Below are 18352 nucleotides of genomic sequence, written 5' to 3'. Positions count from 1 at the left end.
GTGGGTTGTTCAACAGTGGCTGTTTGTCGAAGATTGTAAATTATCCCTTGACTTACACTAAAATTTGGCGATGAAACATCTGCATTTGAAAAAGTGGTGATATTTTACCCACAGTTCATATGCCAGCTATATCTGCGTTCCGTAACAGTACGAATTACACATGAAGAGTCACAATTTCCAGTCCCTGTAGGCATGCTACTGCCGGAATCCATGTATGCTTGGCATTTCTTTATGCGTTTGCGGTACTGTTGTCATATGCAGAATAATATCGATCGGTTTTTTCTACTCCTCTGGAACTAAATCTCTATGGAAATATGTACGCAGGTAACGAATCTGCGGAGAACATTCGTTTCAAAAATGAATATCCGCTGAAAAACTGCCATAATATACTGTGTTGAAAGTATAGATGTGTTCAAACAAGACTTTTTAATAATAAAAACTATACCAAAGAACCTTAAAATCACGAAAATACCACACTGATATACAATATTTTTTTTAAACCTAATTGATAGGTCGAATGCGGAATGAAGAATTGCTACACAACTTTTGTGTGACCAGAAATCATCGGTTACATTTTTTCAGACGTTTAACTGAAATTAGATGACTCCAATGGAGTCTATGTTCCGCAGGGATCAGAACCGCAAAACAAAATTCTACCAGGTGCTGTTACACACATACCGGTAGCGGTGCCGAGAGAAATGTTTTATGTGCGGTTGCGACATTGGTTCCATATGCACCTTCACTCTGAACTGCATACAAGTGCAGAGAATCTAATCGTTCGAGGGTGGGTGGTGATCCTTTCTACCATCGTCAACGGTTACAACCGAGTCATTTCTGAACCTCTCCCTTCTCCTCCGCTAGTAAACCCTAAAGCAATTGGGGCTGAAAATGGCTAAATAGCTATATAAGTTGGCAGCAACACAAAAATTGGAGCTCATTTCACTAGGCAAACTAACAGCGGGAAAGTGCACAAAACGCGCATAGTGGTAGAAGCAGCAGCAGCAGCAGCAGCAGCAGTAGCAGGGTTAGTTACAGCAAAATACGGAAAATAGTCATAGCGAATAGCCAATGGTGCATTTGCCCTGAACCATATCGACTTACGTTCTTCGCTTCGTTTGTGGTGAGAGTTGTGCTTTAAGTGAACGCGCGCGTATGTTTTGGGTTATTCTGGGTGCATTGCAAAAAACCCTGAGCATAAACGGAATTAGCAGCAAGTTTCGGTTTGTCTCCATTCTTTCTTTTCTCAATAAAATGTTGACCGGTTTTTGACTGCTTCAGATTGCTGTCGGTAGGTGTTAGTGAGAAACGATAAATTTTACTTTATTATTTCAATGTTTATCCACTGTCGTAATCTCGGCTGCTGTTACCGAAGGAATTTAAAATGAAAAAAAAAATCTTACCCAACCAGCCATTGCAACATGTTGACTTTATGGCGAAACAATTGGTGCAGCAAAAAATACTGTGCTTCATACAAACGTTGGACTGTCGTGTGCTGTGATCTCGTTCTCTGTTACTGTCAGAGTGGAACCATGTTCAATGTATTTATCTATATAGACTGGACCGATAGTGAAAAAGGAAATAGCAACAAATTAATGAACTGAAAATTGATCAAACAGTTTTCGGTTCTCGCCGTGGAGATGAAGTTGATTGAATATGTGCGATGTGGCGTATGTGGAGGATAACTAGTTGTTAGCCACATGATGCTATTGATGCAACGGCTGACAAACAATGAGTTGTTCTGGCGTGAAATAACTACGTTCACGTAGAGATGGCTTATCATGCCAATCAAAAAAGGCATGTGAGAAACTAGTTCAACAGGAGTTATTCGATTTGTTTAAACATTTCTAGTATAGTCGATCATTTATCGACCTGGTTTGTTTAAAATAACTAACATCAGCGTGGTGAATACTTTCAGATGTCACCGTGATCGACACTATTTATGGAGCCGTATTCACATTAAACACTATTTTGTGTGTTACATTCACCTCACGCTAAATACTTGTTTTGCTGTTGGTCAAAATCACAAGTTTATTATTTGTTTCGATTCCGTGTGACTCATACGACATGGACATAAAGTTGTCTTGTACACTAATGGATATCATGTGAGAAGCGATCAAACGTTTATAGTTGGAATATTTCTGTAGTACCAATTTTCTAATCTCAGCAATTTTAAAATTTACACTGTCACTGGTTTTTTAAAACTTTTGTTCGAGCCCGCGTTATTTGTTATTTGACCGATTATGGGCTATGTGGAAAAAGTATGAATTGTGAAAAAGAATGCATTGCTTAGGCTCTGAAAGCTAAAGTCAAAATGGAAAACCGATGATGGAAATTGTCTTTGTTGGCCATAACCAATACTGCATATCCGTACTGCCCATACTCGCATATCACTTCCATATGGATTTTCGTAATTTTTTAGTGGGAATGGAAATATTTGTGATCCATTATAAACTTTTTGTACCGAAGCGGCAAAATTAAGTGTTTTGCAGCACATAAAATGCCATAAATTGAACAATTAATTCGAATCACATTTTGCTCCACATACCAATTTTCCGTATGGGACTAATATGCGAATATGGGTGGTCAACATGAAGCATGCAAACATGAAAATCAATTTTTGCTAGTTTTTAATTTTATTTTTTAGAAAGTTTGCTACTTTTTCTAAAGGCACAACTATAGTATTGCGGTCATATGACTCATAATACGGACAGAAAATAGTTAATTGACGGCCTAACAAACATGCTTGTTTTCATTCAAGTGTCTTAATACAGTTCTGTAAGGATGGTCATATCGTGATGTGTAAAATGATTGATTTTTATGTGAGCTATCTGGGTTCAGATTGCAAATGACCTTGAGTTTAAAAATCTTTTTGGTCACAATTTTTACACCACTAGGCCGATTATAGCGAACAATGCATAACAAACAAACGAACAAGGCAAAACAATACAGAGCTCCCATAAATGCTTGATCTTCTAGTGATCAAATTTCTAGCTAGTAATTTGCATAATAAAATAAGACAGAAAATATTCACTCCAATTGAATGTGAATTTATCAATTTTGCGTCACTCGGAAGAAATGTGACTATGAATCCATTGGCTCTTCCTCGCTATTGTTCATTGTTGTTGTTGGGAGAAGACAGACAAAATTAAGACTGTCAAGGTGAACATGCGGTTTATGCACTTAGTGTCATGTCATTTTTGAATTCATGAATACTAAGTAGATGGAAACAAATCGCAAATCTTTTGTGGTGAATACGACTTGCTTTACCTTACCCTGTACAAGAATGGGTAGAACTTTATCATAAATATCTCTTGTTGTATTTAAGGCAGCAACATAATTTCTTCTCTATACCATCGGTAATATGTTCAGTAATTGATGATAAAAATTTCAGTAGTATGAGATATCCAAAAATACCTCGAAGTTGAAGTTTTCTAACATGTTTGGTATGACCGAGTATTAAGGTGAAATTCAGTACCAAAATAAGACGCAAAATTCCAAACACATGAATTGAACGAATCATCACACAATCGTGCAGAACCGTCATATAGAAATACGGAATTTTTTCCGTGATTGAGTGCTGTGGACTTACGACATGTTTTGTACGCTAGTAAAACTATGGATGGCTATCAACCATGAGTATTTTTAATTGACTAGTAAGAGGGAGACATATTTGGCATGTTGTTTAAGAAGGTCAATTTAGTTATTCAATTTATAACCAAAGTGCCCTTATAATTAATTTTCTCGCTAATAACGGAATCGTTCATTATTGGTTACATATCAAAATCTTTGACATAAGCAATAGATGTGAATGCAGAGTGTGATACTTGTTGGGGTCAACGATCGCCTAAACTTCTATATAATTCCTTAAAAACTCTTTAATACTCAGATCCATGGTTGTTCCCATGGACAATACGAGTAGTAAAAATTTAGCTATTCATAACAATATACTACAACTTTATTAGTTGACGAATCCGATAAGTTATTATGAATCTCATAAAATGAATCATAAATTTCGAGTTTCCAAATTTAAACAGCCAAAACCGAACAGATTGTAAGTAATTTTTTTTTGTATCCTATTATTTTGCTATATGCTTTATAACACTTTTCAAAGGTACCCCTAAAAATACAAAAATACGAATATTTTGTGTTATAAATTGAGAACATTTGGTTTTTTTACATGTTATATGTCGGTCGTCGCCATCATTTTACTTCCATTAACATGAAAAATGTAATTGTTCCAAATTTTTCAGTAAGATTCGACATAAATGAACTTATATGATGTTTTTTTTTGTCTTATTGTATTAAATAGGTACAAAATTAGCTAGAACTGAAGAAAAAATTCCGAAGTATGGAAAACCATGTCAGTTTTTATCGTATTCGCGTCATCCAGTTATGTCTCTGACATTAACCACCCGTCTTTTTTTCTTACGATTTAGAAATTCGACAGTTCTGTGTCACTGGAATTTTAAATTCAAGCGTACAGAATACGATAAGTTTCGTGGATGTTGCTGTGGCCGAAAGAGATTAACCTTAATACCTTGAGTTAGTAGCACTATTATATGTGGTGAAAATTAATGAAATTTCGATGGAGTGGAAAAATGTGCAAACTAAACTTCTAAACTCCTATCAAATACTCGTATGACTTCATCAGGTTTCTTCGCATCAGTAGTTTCCGTTTTCACCAGTACCATGTTGGATTCCGACATACACACTTAACTTGAAACAAGCTTTTCCACCCATGTTAAAACAGAATTCAACATCGAGAATAGATCACTGCCTTGTTTACGGAACCACTTGGAACAGTTGTTGCTCCAAAACTCGCTCTACACAATTCTTTTCCTTCCGCTTGCGGCCGGCAGTGTCAGTACGAAACGAAGTGTAATAGGGCAGCACCTGCAATCGATACGATTTGGCGCGCATTTTAATTCAATCGCGACTCTCCCCAATCGTCGCAGAGAGACCCTCGCCTCCAGCTGAATACCAAATCGAACCAGTTACACATGGAGAGCACGAGACGAGAGAGCTCGCGCCTGTGTTGGTTTCCTCATATAAAAGCAACTGTCCATTCTTTGCGTACGGACTGTTTGTAAACAATCTTTTATCGCTGTCGACCACTCGTCCCTAGTAGGTTCAGACAGTCATCGTCGACCACATTGCGAAAGAACGTTCGAAAAAAGAATTCGTGCGCGTCCAACGATCCGAGCGAAATTGAAAGTTCTGCGCCCCGGGTGTCTCTTATCGGGTAGCCATCAGTTCCAGTCCAACTAATCGTGACAATTTTCGCGCTTTCCAGCTCAATCGGAGAGAAACCAGGAAAGTGTCCCGGATAGCACAGTCATCGTCGTCAGCATCGTCATCGTCATCATCAACATTATCAACGGCAGCGTTTTGAAATTTTTGCTGCGTGAAACCAACCATATCATCCAGTCTGTCCGATTTTTTTCGAGGATTTAATTAAAACATCAGACCAAAAATGAACACTTTGGTAAGTACATCTAAATTATGAGCTATAAACCTTATGGGTCGAGAACGATGAAATCATGTTGGAAATTGTGTGCAGAACTTTTTTGTGCGAAGGGTGGCAATGACTAATTTATTTTTATTCCGGGGGAAATTGGTTCCGGCAATGCTAGTGATGTTTTGGTGCGAGCGGCGTAAAAGTGGTCTACTAGGTTTAATGTAGTTTTTCTAGTGTTGTGAAAGTTGAACGTGACATATTTTGTATTGGGATAGTTTATTGTGAATTTAAAAGCAAAGTGCTTTGGGAGAGTGAATGACTGAATAAGTGTGATATATGAAAACCTAAAATAATAAACATGTTGCAGTTGAATTGATTTATATTTGGTTCATGGAAAATAATATTTAGCAAAAGATTGGTGTAAACATCAAGTGTTATCTCAATGAAAAATATTTTGAGGAAAATTAGGCCGAATCGGAGAATGAGAATCTTGTTTGATTTACTTTATATCGGCTATTCAGTTGTTCTCATGGTGGATCATTAGCATTCTATGTAATATGTTCGCTTCAATTACCTCTATTCTTGATTGTGACAAAGTCTCACCTGGGAGTACGTAGCAGTTCAAATGAATGCACTTTGTCGGTAGTAAAATTTACCAGTCGTATATAAACGAAACTCACAAAAGACGAATTCGATACGTTTGATTGCATTCGAGTATATTTCAAATGCTGAGACACGCAAATTTTCTTCGCTGCCTGGGTCGGTGGTTCAGAGTATAAAACGCTGGTCTAACAAGTCAGATGTCACATTTTCGAATATTGACTTGGAGGGAGGGAGATAATTTCTAACACTCAATTTTGATACAAATTCATTTAGATTGATTCGGGTAGATAACAGATGCTTTAGTGCTTATGATACATATTCGACAACATTCCTCAAACCAAAAGTGTTAAAAAAGTGTTATTTGTCGATTGCGTCACTCATACGATTGTGTCTCCAGAACCCAAAGAATTACTCATATAATCATCGAGATTGATTAATAATCTAATAGTAGATCCCCAATGAGCAAGCTAAGTTAAAATCGGTTGATCCATTTCTAAGAAAAGTATGCATGTATATAGTGCGGTTTGACTGATACGGCACATCAACATCAACGTCAGTTATTTGATATTCGAACTTGATTCACAATCGAATAGTAGCTTTCGAATGAGCCTTTCACCGGTATCGTGTTGTATGTTGAAATCTTCGAGAAAAGTGAAAAAACAAAAAAGAAAGATTTGATGGAAGTCACTTTTACGAGAATATTTCCGAAACAGGATGTGTCAGCTGTTTGATCTTCTAATTTGATTCACAACTCTATAGTTGCTTTAAAATGAGCATAAGCTTGTTGAGATCGGTTAAGCCATCTCTCAAAAAATTGTGTGTATAAAAAATGCGGTTTGACGGTTACGATCATATCATCTCCGGAACCGAAAGTGTCAGCCATTTGATCTTCGAACTTGATCCACAATCCAGCAGTAGCCTTCAAGCGAGCCTAAGCTTGTTGAAATCGATTTAGCCACCTCCGTGCAAAGTATAGAGCGTATAGAAAAAGTCTTGCAGAAAAATCAAGAAAATACAGTACATCAAAATAATTATCAGATGATTTATTTTCATCATTCAACATTTTTAATGAAATAATCATCAATTAGTATTACCACCACATGCACTTGTAAAGATTACAGAACATGTTTTGCAAAAACTTCACATTCTTTTTCGCAAAACGGATCTTTGGGATTTTTCTTTTTTATTCAAATCAACAAATGTTAGCAAAATTGTTGCCACGCGCTCTGATCAAGAATGGACAATAAAAAGAACATGATAAAAAGGAGAGAGTGAAACAAATCTTTTTACAATCGATCTTTTGTCCTAAACAACAGCCGATTGTTGTTTGCATACTCGTTTATATTATCGCTACATGGTGCTAATGTTGTCTCAGACATTTTGTATTTCGGCAAATCGGAATGCGATGCGTCAAAGTGTATTTATTTTTAGATTTGAGAAATATAGTACATTTTAATGGGAGAATAAATAAATTGGAATACAGTATTTTTAAGGAATAAAACAGTACGCATAAATTGGGTCAAAATACAGTACAATACTGTAAATTACAGTACAGATATGAGCGTTAGGTATACCGCATCTCAGTTCCCGGAAACAACCCTTTCACTTGTTTCTATATACGATTGGAAAATGTTATGAAATTATCTCATCGGTATCCTGCGTTTTTATCAACGCACTTGGGTACTTACAGTACGTTTGATAAAGCCGCCAGCTACTGTCGCGATTTAGGTCGGCCGAATGATCTGTTTTCATATTCGACGATTATATAAATTGCTGTACTGGCTCTTAAGCCAGTATAAGGTCTATTGACGTGTCAGTATAATAAATTGGTGCACAAAATCTAATTTAATCGAACAATTGGTGGAGACGGAATCTAACAGTTACTGGTAGATAAATTTTTGGAAATTTTTGGTTGAATCCGATGCAGTTATTCAATTTATCGGCTTCAAATCTATCTTTTTCCTACGAAACCAGATTATATCGGTTAATGAATAGTAGAATTAAACAAATGACAACAGACGAAATTGGTGAATAAATCGATTGAAATTAATTCGGTTCTACGGAAGTAGAATAAATCATCTGATAAATATGATTTATGATTTCCATGAAATCGTATAAAACCGGTTGAAGTAATCAACGCCATATTAATTTGATGATTAAATGTGTGGCATTTTGGATTTCAATTGTATTAATTTGTTTGTAAACTTGTTGATTTTATGAAGCTCAATACAATGTTCAAAAATACCCAAATCTCGGGCACAGTTTCGTGGCTGGTGCACGCCGAGCCAGATTGCGCCCGAATAAGTGGGAATATGTACCTCAAAATTATTTATTATATTTTTACAATACAAAGTTAAAAAATTGCTTGGTGTAAAAAATTAAGTTTTGTGTACCGTTTCGTCGAAAAATTATTCAATAAAATAAACAATAAAAATTAAATTAATTTTTCCGCATCGAAATTGTATCAGTAATATGTACCAGAGTTTTCACTCACTCAGGCAAAGTAAGGTTACATGTTGTTGAGCGCTGTGCAATACCCAGCTATTATTTTCAGCACTCCCGGTCTACCCAACTTTTTTAAATTTTTCTTCGGACTAATGATCTAGTTTCGAATTTACAGATAGAAAACATTTAAAATGGATTACTAATAGGCTTTTTAATTGACTGGTTGTTTGGGTTCTAGAAGACAAAGCAAAACTAACATTTGTTTTGAGAGGGTTTTTGAATAGATTTCACTTATTTTGATAGGTTCAGGACTCAGAACATGTTTATCAATTTACATACCTGTGAAAATATGTATATAACTATTTGAAAAACCACGAAATCCTCCTGGGTTGAACCTCTAAAACCTCTCTTGTGCACGCGCTGGTTATTGGCAATGTTTTTTTTTTGTTTCGATTATAGAGGTTTTAACCTTAAGGTCATTCGCCTCTTCGGGCCAGAAAAATTTTTTGACCCTATGTGCGGGGTTGGGAATCGAACCCAGGTGGGCTGCGTGAAAGAGCATCGACTTACCCCAAGTAGCAATTTTTGTTATGCTAGCTTATTTATGACTAGTTTGCAACCAGAAATTTGAGTTATTGTTACTAACATCTAACCACTTGCGTGACTTAAAAAGCGCAGTTTCTACTAGTTTCTATGTTGGCTAAAAATAAGTTGTCGTTACGTTGAAATGCCATACTGAAATAACTTATTTTTCCATAACTTGAAAATAACTTGTTTTCAAGTAAACTAGTTGAAAATTTGTCGCCATCGACATTATCAACATTGATTGAATCCATAATGTTTTTCTATCAGCATTAAAAAGGCAGTATAGTATTTGAAATTACAAATTTGATACAAGGTACAAATTTCACAACGATTTTAAAACTGTCGAGCGGAATTAAATTTCAATTAACTGTTTTTTTATGCGCCTTCAATCAAAATCTGTTTATGAAGATATGAACAATAAACAACGAAAAAACCTTATGTTCGGAATGCTAAAAATTAATCCAAGTAGAGTGATTTCTCATTATTTTAAATTTATATATCATGATAATTGTAATATCACAATCGATGGTTAATCCCTATATTGTTTTCTTCGAGTTTATAAAATAGTGCATAGAACAAAAATGACTATTCTGCTTTTCATTATTTTCGCCAAAAAGTAGTTTTGAAAAAAGTATTATCCTGGTTTTATTTATGTTTTATATACTTCTTGCGACTCCATAGTGTGATCGCCATATCCAAGCCAACAAAAGTTATTTAAGTTGCATTTCCGTTACCATTACTTTGGGAGAACCTGCCGATAGCTATCTGAATCAATGAAGAAATTGTATGTTATAATCTTGTAATATCTAAGTTATTGCTACATCAATTCATCGTAACGATTTACATTTACACTTACGTGTTTATAATGGTTTCGCAACCTTTTTTCAACTAGTAGCTAAAACCATAGCTGTGATTAAAGATATGTTAGAATCAAGTAACGATAACTTACAAATGATAGCTAGTTCAATGTTTATGTTATAAAGAAAGACTGCCATCACCTTGTTTTAAACAGCATAACATAAAAAACATGTTCGTGCTCTTGTTGCAACATAGTTGGGCTAAGTGGTATCAGAACTAGTTACGGATTGCTACTATTGGAGTCAAATAAACTTATTTTCAACTAGTAGCTAGAAGCATTGTTGTTATTAAAGATATGTTTGGATTAAGTAACGATAGCTTATAATTTATAATTATTTCAATATGACAAAAAGATGTGGTTGTTTGAAACCTAAATAACTATTTCGTAACTAGTTATGTTATGAAGAAACATTGCTGTCACCTTGTTTTAACCAGTATAACATAAAAAAACATATTCGTGCTCTTGTTGCAACATAGTTTGGACTTACTCGCATCAGAACTAGTTGCGGATTGCTACTTGGGACCCATCACGCTATACCCGTCCCCATTGGCAATGTTATTCTACGAAAAAAATTATTATTCGAGGTTAATAGAATAACTTGTGCATTATCAAGGCCGCCGAGTGAGGAGGGGGAAAGGGGGGAACCCCCCCAGGGCCGAGAATTCGAAGTGTTTCTTATTCGTCATACTAAAAGATATTCTTTATTCCAAATTTGTGTATCGTTGCGACCGGATCCGTCAAACCAATACATGCACAAACAGCACGCAAAGCAAGAGTAAAGACGAAGAGAAAAACACCTTTTTTAATCCACGTAGTGGTGTAAAGATGCCTTTCTCATATTACTTATATTTGCAAAAAATATCACTAGAAGATTTAGCAAAAAAAATTTTTTTTCTATCTTGAATAAAATAAACTTTCTTTGGTATGAACTAACATAACCTTTTCAATTTGTAAACAGTTATGTCAAGTTAATAAGAATTTTTCTTTATTTTGCATCGTGGCATTACATGATTGAACATACTTTGCCCTATAGATCTGGAATCGAAAGTCAGACCCGATTGAAATTAGACAGCAACCTATGAGACTATAGGAACTTGAATTTGAGCCTAAGTTTGTAGAAATCGAACAAATCATCTCTGAAAAAATTGAGTGAGTCTCGTTTTAGAGTTGTTGACCACTATTTCCGCTACTTCTGGAACCGGGAACATAGAACCAGTATACCCGAAATCAGTTCGTTTAGTAAGTAACTAATATAGCCTACAAATGGAATCAGTTTTGATCCAAATTTAGAAGAACTCTACACCATTTTTAAACACACTTTACTCTATGAAAGCATGATGAAATTCAATAGTAACCTAAGGGACTATGAGATTTGTTATTTTATGAGTGACATTATTTGACACATACTCACGCACATTCATACACACTTAGTCTTCCGGGCTAATTTTCACTAGTCAATTTTTCAAGTGATTGCATAAACCTTTTATATGAGAAAGACAATAAGCGTAGCAAGTAGCAATTTCATAGAAAAATATCGTTATCATGATTTTGTGATAATACTAACAAGTAGGTACAAATTGAATAGAAGATTTATAATTTTACATATTTTTCACCTGAAAAATATAGGTTGGAATGTGGCAACACTGCACACTATACGAAATTGAACAAAGCTCGTTGCGAACGCAGCAAAGCCGCAGGTACCGACGAGTACCAATTTTGCATCATTTTTAATGATGATTTGATTGTTTTGACACTCATCGTTCTATAATTTCGGAACCGGAAGTCGGAACTGGATGAAATTGATCAGTATCTTTTAAAACAAGGAGAGATTTAATTTGAATCAAGATTTGCGGAAATCGGGTTAACCGTTGCTGAAAACTCCAAGTGAGTACTGGTTTGGAAATTTTTCTTCACTACTGTTGGTGCTTCCGGAAGCAGAAACCGGGGACTAGTAGTCTCAACGTAGTTTTATATATTCACTAACTAACAAGATCTGCCAACTAGATGAGTTTAGCAGCAAGTTTTATGAAAATGTGCAGTTTCGCCATCGCTTGTGAAAAAATATTGATGAAATGGACAATTAATGGTGTAATACCGGATCCGATAGACGGATTTGGATCAACTTCTTAGTTTGAGAAATTCCCGAGAAAATTGAGTGCGCATTTTGTCATAAATTTTCGCATCTTTCCTTCTAACTCTGGAACCGGAAGGCGGATTCGAATAAAAATCAGGAAATTGAGTCGAAAAAAATCGGTTCTGCCATCTCTGAAAAACGTGTGTGACTATTTTTTTGCTTTTTTGGTGCATATCACCCTGTAATTCCAGAACCGGAAGTCGGATCGGGATAACATTTAATAGCGAACCTGAATGGAAAACTGCTAGACTTAGCATTTGTTAGTTGCGCCAATGATTGCGAAATTCTAGCACCACCATCGCCACTAATGAAACTAGATCAACACCATTTTCCTTTCATTTTAAAAATTGAAGTTCCTCAATGGGTGCACATGATTGACGATGCAGAAATATTCTACGATTTCAATCGGTGCAATTTTCGTGAGTTAAGTGCTGAAATTATACGAATTAACTGGGTGGAGATATTGGCGCATGGCACTTTGGATGAAGCAATAGAGAAATTCTATTATGAATTAGATGCAATTTTTCGATATCTCGTGCCTAGAAGAAAACGCAGGTGTCAATCTAATAACAAACAACCTTGGTGGAATGGAGAGCTGCGTAACCTCAGGAATCGTCTAAGAAAAGCTCGCAAACGATTTTTCCGGACAAAAAATCTTGATGATAAATTGCTCGTTCGTGAATTGGAACACCAATTCGAATTATTGAACGCATCGTGTTTTCGGTTATACGTTTCACGGATGGAGATCAATTTGAAGGCTGACCCGAAACAATTTTATTCTCATCTGCTTAATAAAACTTCTTCCCGTGGAATTCCTGTCAGTGTCCACTATCGTCACCAATCTTCGTCGACAGTTTCGGATTAAGCCAACCTATTCTCGTCTTTCTTTCAAAGCGTGCTAAGTAATAACTCACTGCCTTTGTCAGAATCGTACCTAGTTTGAGTAGTTTGTCGACGTATTCTTTGAGTATACCTGCTACTGCTTTCACTGAACGCGAGGTGTACAACAATCTACGACAAGTCGATGAATCGAAAGGGCCAGGATCTGACGGGTTACCTCCGACGCTCGTGAAGGAATGTTCTTCTGCTTTGGCTTTACCTGCATCTCTGCTTTTCAACCGCTCGCTTGCTGAGCACTATTTTCCAGTGAAGTGAAAAGAAGCTCTAATAGTTCTTGTTCACAAAAATGGAAACGTGAGCGATGTCAAAAATTATAGAGGAATTTCTATTCTAAGCTGTTTATCAAAAGTATTCGAACGCATGGTGTCGGATGTTCTTTACCCATCAGTAAAGCACATTATCGCCACTGATCAGCATGGGTTTGTCAAAAAGCGGTCTACTGCCACCAATTTAATGAGCTTCGTTTCTTTATTGATCGACAAACTTGAAAAACGACAACAAATCGATGCGGTGTATTTTAATTTTTCAAAAGCATTCGACCGTGTTCCTCATCAGTTCGCTGTGGAAAAATTGAGGTGTAGTGGATTCCCTGATTGGTTAACCAATTGGATTCTATCATATCTCACGGATCGTAATGCTTCCGTACGAATCGGATCTGCACTCTCGGATTCGTTTCACGTTACTTCGGGTGCACCGCAAGGGAGCCATCTCGGACCACTTCTTTTCGTGTTATTCGTGAACGATCTTTACAGTGAATTGTCGTCATTTAAAGTGATGTATGCTGACGATCTTAAAATTTATCGCATCATTACAAGCCTTGTGGATTGCTATGCTCTACAAATGGATATTGACCGAATCCTGGATTGGTGTGACAGAAACGGCATGAAACGTAAACGTTAAGAAATGTAATGTGATTACTTTCTCACGGCCACAGTCTCCAATTATTTTCGAATACTCCATGATGATGGCTACAGTTGAACGAGTTTCGTCTATTAAAGACTTGGGCATTATTCTCGATTGCAAGCTTCGTTTCATCGAACAGTTTTCATTCGTTACTGCGAAGACCTATTCAGTTTTGGGACTAATCAAACGAAACACTCAAAACTTCAACGACGTGTATTGCCTCAAGACAGTTTACATTGCACTAGTACGCAGTATTCTGGATAACGTTCCGGTAATACTACAGCGACTGAAAATACTTTCCGGTAATCCTGAGTCGATAGTGGAATCGATGGTACACAGAGTAAGGATGATGCCTCCACCGAAAGCTGACAAAATGGAAACGATCGTTGAATTTGGCGTAGCAGTACAAAATCTTTGTGCAATGATCCAGGTGTGTCAGATGGATGAACGGTTATAAAACGTCGCGTTGCTACAAGAGTTAGTAGACATTTTGCCCTCAACTTTAAAGATGAACTGGGCGTTTTATCGGAGGGAGAGAGGTGGAAATACGCTGCTAGAGTTCAACGAGTGGCTAGGGCAAATGGTAGAAGTTTTAAGTGGAGTTATTCGACCACAAGGATGGTCTAAACCGCAAAGGATCGAGAAGAGAACCCGAAAAGATGAAGCCTTTGTCCATTTACACTTGGAAAACCCGCTGGAGGAGAATCGCAAAGCATGCATGGCTTGTGCCAAAGATTGCGAAGGCCTCGATAGATGTAGTAGTAAACATGTCTTTGAGAGCGCGATGGGAGTTGGTGAACGAGAAGAAGATCTGTCGGAAATGTCTGTTTAAGCATTTTAGATCCTGTGATCGGAGAGTTCCGTGCGATCAGAATGGATGTAGTTTTCTTCATCACCCGTTGCTGCACGATGACAGCAAGCACGGTGGACGGAATCCTAGTAGCTCATCGCTTAATGTATCCTGCAACACTCACCATTGTTCTCTTGGAGGAGTTCTGCTGAAGTACATCCGAGTAACCATACACGGAAAAGAGAAGTCAATTACCACATACGCCTTTCTCGACGCGGGATCAACTTCTACATTGATGGAACACAGCTTGTGGGAAGAATTGAACCTCAAGGGTGAAAAGACCCCTTTGTGTATCTCTTGGACTGGTGGTCAAAGTAGATACGAAGAAGATTCAGTAAAGTGTACAGTAGATATAGCCGGCGCGCAAAGCCCATCTCAACGATTTCGTCTACAGAAGGTGCACACTGTACGAAGTCTAGATCTACCACCTCAATCGATAGCAACTTCGGACCTGGTTAAGCATTACAAGCATCTAATTGGAGTGCCTATCGAATCATATACCGGAGTCAAACCTCGTATATTACTGGGAGTTGATAACTGTAGGCTAGAATATCCACTTGAGTCGAGAGAAGGAAGTGCCAATCAACCCACCGCTGTACAGACACGGCTAGGTTGGTTAATCTACGGGCCATGTTCGGTAGTAGAACCAGCAACAACCAACAGAGATAGTGTTCACAGCTACCATATCTGCCAGTGTGAGCTGCTGCACTCGACCGTTAAAAACTATTTCGCCTTGGACAGCCTCGGAATACAGCATGATGGGAGGATTCTGTTTTCGAAAGACGACGAGCGAGCGATTATGTTGCTTAAACAAGGTACGAAGAGACTAGAGAAAAGTTACGAGACATGTCTTTTGTGGCGGTATGACGATATTCGATTGCCAGACAGTAAAAAAATGGCTTTGAAGCGTCATCAATGCCTAGAAAAGCGCATGGCACGTGAGCCAGAATTGGCAAAAAGTCTTCATGAGAAAATTCAAGACTATAAGATGAAGGGATATATTCGTCAGCTGTCAGCGCAAGAAGAAATTACGCACAAGAAACGCTCATGGTATCTGCCGATCTTTCCGGTAGTCAACCCCAACAAACCGGGGAAGCTTAGGATTGTATGGGACGCTGCAGCCAAGGTAGGCCAAATCTCTCTCAACTCATTCCTATTGAAGGGACCTGATCAGGTCACACCGCTTCCGGACGTTCTGCAACGGTTCCGCGAATATCGTGTAGCAATATCAGGTGACATCCGCGAGATGTTCCATCAAGTTCGAATCAACAGCGAAGATCAGCCCTGCCAAAGATTTCTTTGGAATGAAGGAATACCAGGAAAAACTCCGACGGTTTACGTCATGCAGGTAATGACGTTCGGTGCAAGCTGCTCTCCTAGCAGCGCACATTATGTAAAAAACCTAAACGCAGAACGATTTAAAACCCAGTTTCCGGAAGCAGTTGAGGCCATTTGTAAAGGAACGTACGTGGATGATATGCTATACAGTGTAGAATCAGAAGAAGAGGCAGTATCTCTGGCGCAAAACGTACAATTCATACACTCTGAAGGTGGCTTTGAGATTCGAGGGTGGCTGTCAAACTCGGAGATGGTGGTAGGCGCTATGGGCGCGCAAACCTCATCACAGAAGGATTTGAACAAGTCAGGCGAGTTGGCGACAGAGAAAGTTCTGGGCATGTGGTGGGACACCGTCAGTGACACATTTACCTTCAGAATCCCCAAACGATGCAGACAGGAGTTATTATCTGGAGAGCAAGCCTCCACAAAGCGTGAAGTTCTGCTTACACTCATGTCGGTTTACGATCCGCTAGGCCTTCTCGCAAACGTGTTGATGTTCATTAAAGTCCTCCTTCAATATATTTGGCGCTCTAACGTTGATTGGGATGAGATGATAACCGGTCAACAGCTTACAAAGTGGAAAACATGGTTAAGCGTATTGAACAATGTTGAACAGGTCTCCGTTCCTCGGTGCTATCGAACGAAAACAACATCGTCAATACAATCCAACGATATTCAGCTACACGTATTCGTAGACGCTAGCGAGAATGGATATGCTGCGGTTACGTATTTCCGATATGAAGAAAATGAGACGAAATAATGTGCATTCGTTACAGCGAAAACTCGTGTCGCACCTTTGAAATTCGTCTCGATTCCCCGATTAGAGCTCCAAGCAGCTGTAATTGGAACGCGTTTGGCGATTACGATTGGAGAAACCCACTGCATACCGGTGCGAAAACGTTTTTTCTGGACTGATTCAAGAGATGTCCTCTGCTGGATACGTTCAGATTACAGAAAGTACAACAAGTTCGTCGGTGCAAGGGTTGGAGAAATTCTGGAAAACTCAGACCTTTCTGAGTGGTTCTGGATACCTACAAAATTAAACGTAGCCGATGAAGGAACGAAGTGGCAAAGGATTCCAGACCTCTCGCCGTCTAGCCGCTGGTTTAGAGGTCCGAATTTTCTGTGGCAGCAGAAATGTGCGTGGCCATCTCAGCCAGCCGATCATGGAACAACCACAACCGAGTTGGCCATATCGGTGAACGTGCATGCAGTTCGTAGTCCCGTCATAAATTTCTCCAAATATTCTAAATGGAGGAAACTCATTAGGGTTGTTGCGTATGTGCTACGTTTCTACAGAAACATCCAAGCAAAGCGACAATGTTGTACCCTAACGACAGGCGTTCTTAAACAGCAAGAACTACAGGAAGCTGAGTACGTCATCTACAAGCAAGCTCAACTAGACGAATTCAGCGAAGAAGTCGCTTTACTGTCAACTGCCAAGGATACAAATGGAAGGAGAGCGGTTCATATTCCCAAGAAAAGCTCCATTTACAAACAAACTCCGTTTCTCGACGAAAATGGAGTATTACGCATGCTTGGAAGATCCGCTGGATGCAAATTCATCGAGTCTACTGTCGCCCATACCATTTTGCTGCCAAGAAAACATACGGTAACCACGCTTATTGTTCGATTCTTTCATGAGCGCTATCACCATTTGAACCATGAAACAATCGTCAATGAACTGCGACAGAAATACCAAATTCCTAAGATGCGAGGAGTCTGCTATGAAGTGCGACGAGAATGTCAGACATGCAAGAATTTTAGAGCTCGTCCGCAACCACCCATCATGGCTGATCTTCCGCCCGCAAGGCTTGCAGCATATTCTCGACCATTTTCTTATACTGGAGTCGACTACTTCGGCCCATTACAGGTTGTTATTGACAGACGAGTAGAGAAAAGGTGGGGTGTGCTTATAACATGCCTGGTGGTACGCGCCGTGCACATTGAAATCGCCCACACGCTCAACACTAGCTCCTGTATCATGGCTCTGAGGAACTTTATTGCCAGACGTGGTACACCAATAGAATTCATCAGCGATCGGGGCACGAATTTTGTTGGTGCCAATCGAGAGTTGTCAGAAGCAGTCCGTTTGTTGGATCAAGAGAAGATCATGCAAGAGTTCGTGACTCCAGATACAAAGTGGTCGTTCTTACCGCCGAGTAGCCCTCATATGGGTGGAAGCTGGGAAAGGTTGGTGCAGTCTGTGAAGAAGATTCTTAATAACATGAAGCTTCCAAGGCTGCCAACAGACGAAGTTCTCAGGAACACACTCGT

The 18352-nt window shown here is 38.4% G+C and overlaps 1 protein-coding gene across 1 annotated transcript in view; it reads left to right on the top strand.

Moving 5' to 3' along the window:
* Nucleotides 1–5066: 5066 nt before the first annotated feature.
* LOC131427177 (uncharacterized) overlaps nt 5067–18352 on the top strand; it is a 96719-nt gene continuing 83433 nt past the window's right edge. Inside the window, exon 1 of the mRNA XM_058590149.1 lies at nt 5067–5485. Coding sequence (XP_058446132.1) covers nt 5474–5485 — 12 coding nt within the window. The 5' untranslated portion in view covers nt 5067–5473. The remainder of the gene's footprint in view (nt 5486–18352) is intronic.

This window comes from Malaya genurostris, chromosome 1 (assembly GCF_030247185.1).
Source record: "Malaya genurostris strain Urasoe2022 chromosome 1, Malgen_1.1, whole genome shotgun sequence".
In the NCBI taxonomy this organism is placed as follows: Eukaryota; Metazoa; Arthropoda; class Insecta; order Diptera; family Culicidae; genus Malaya; species Malaya genurostris.
The sequence above is the reverse complement of the archived record's forward strand: the minus strand, read 5'-3'. Positions and strand labels throughout refer to the sequence as shown.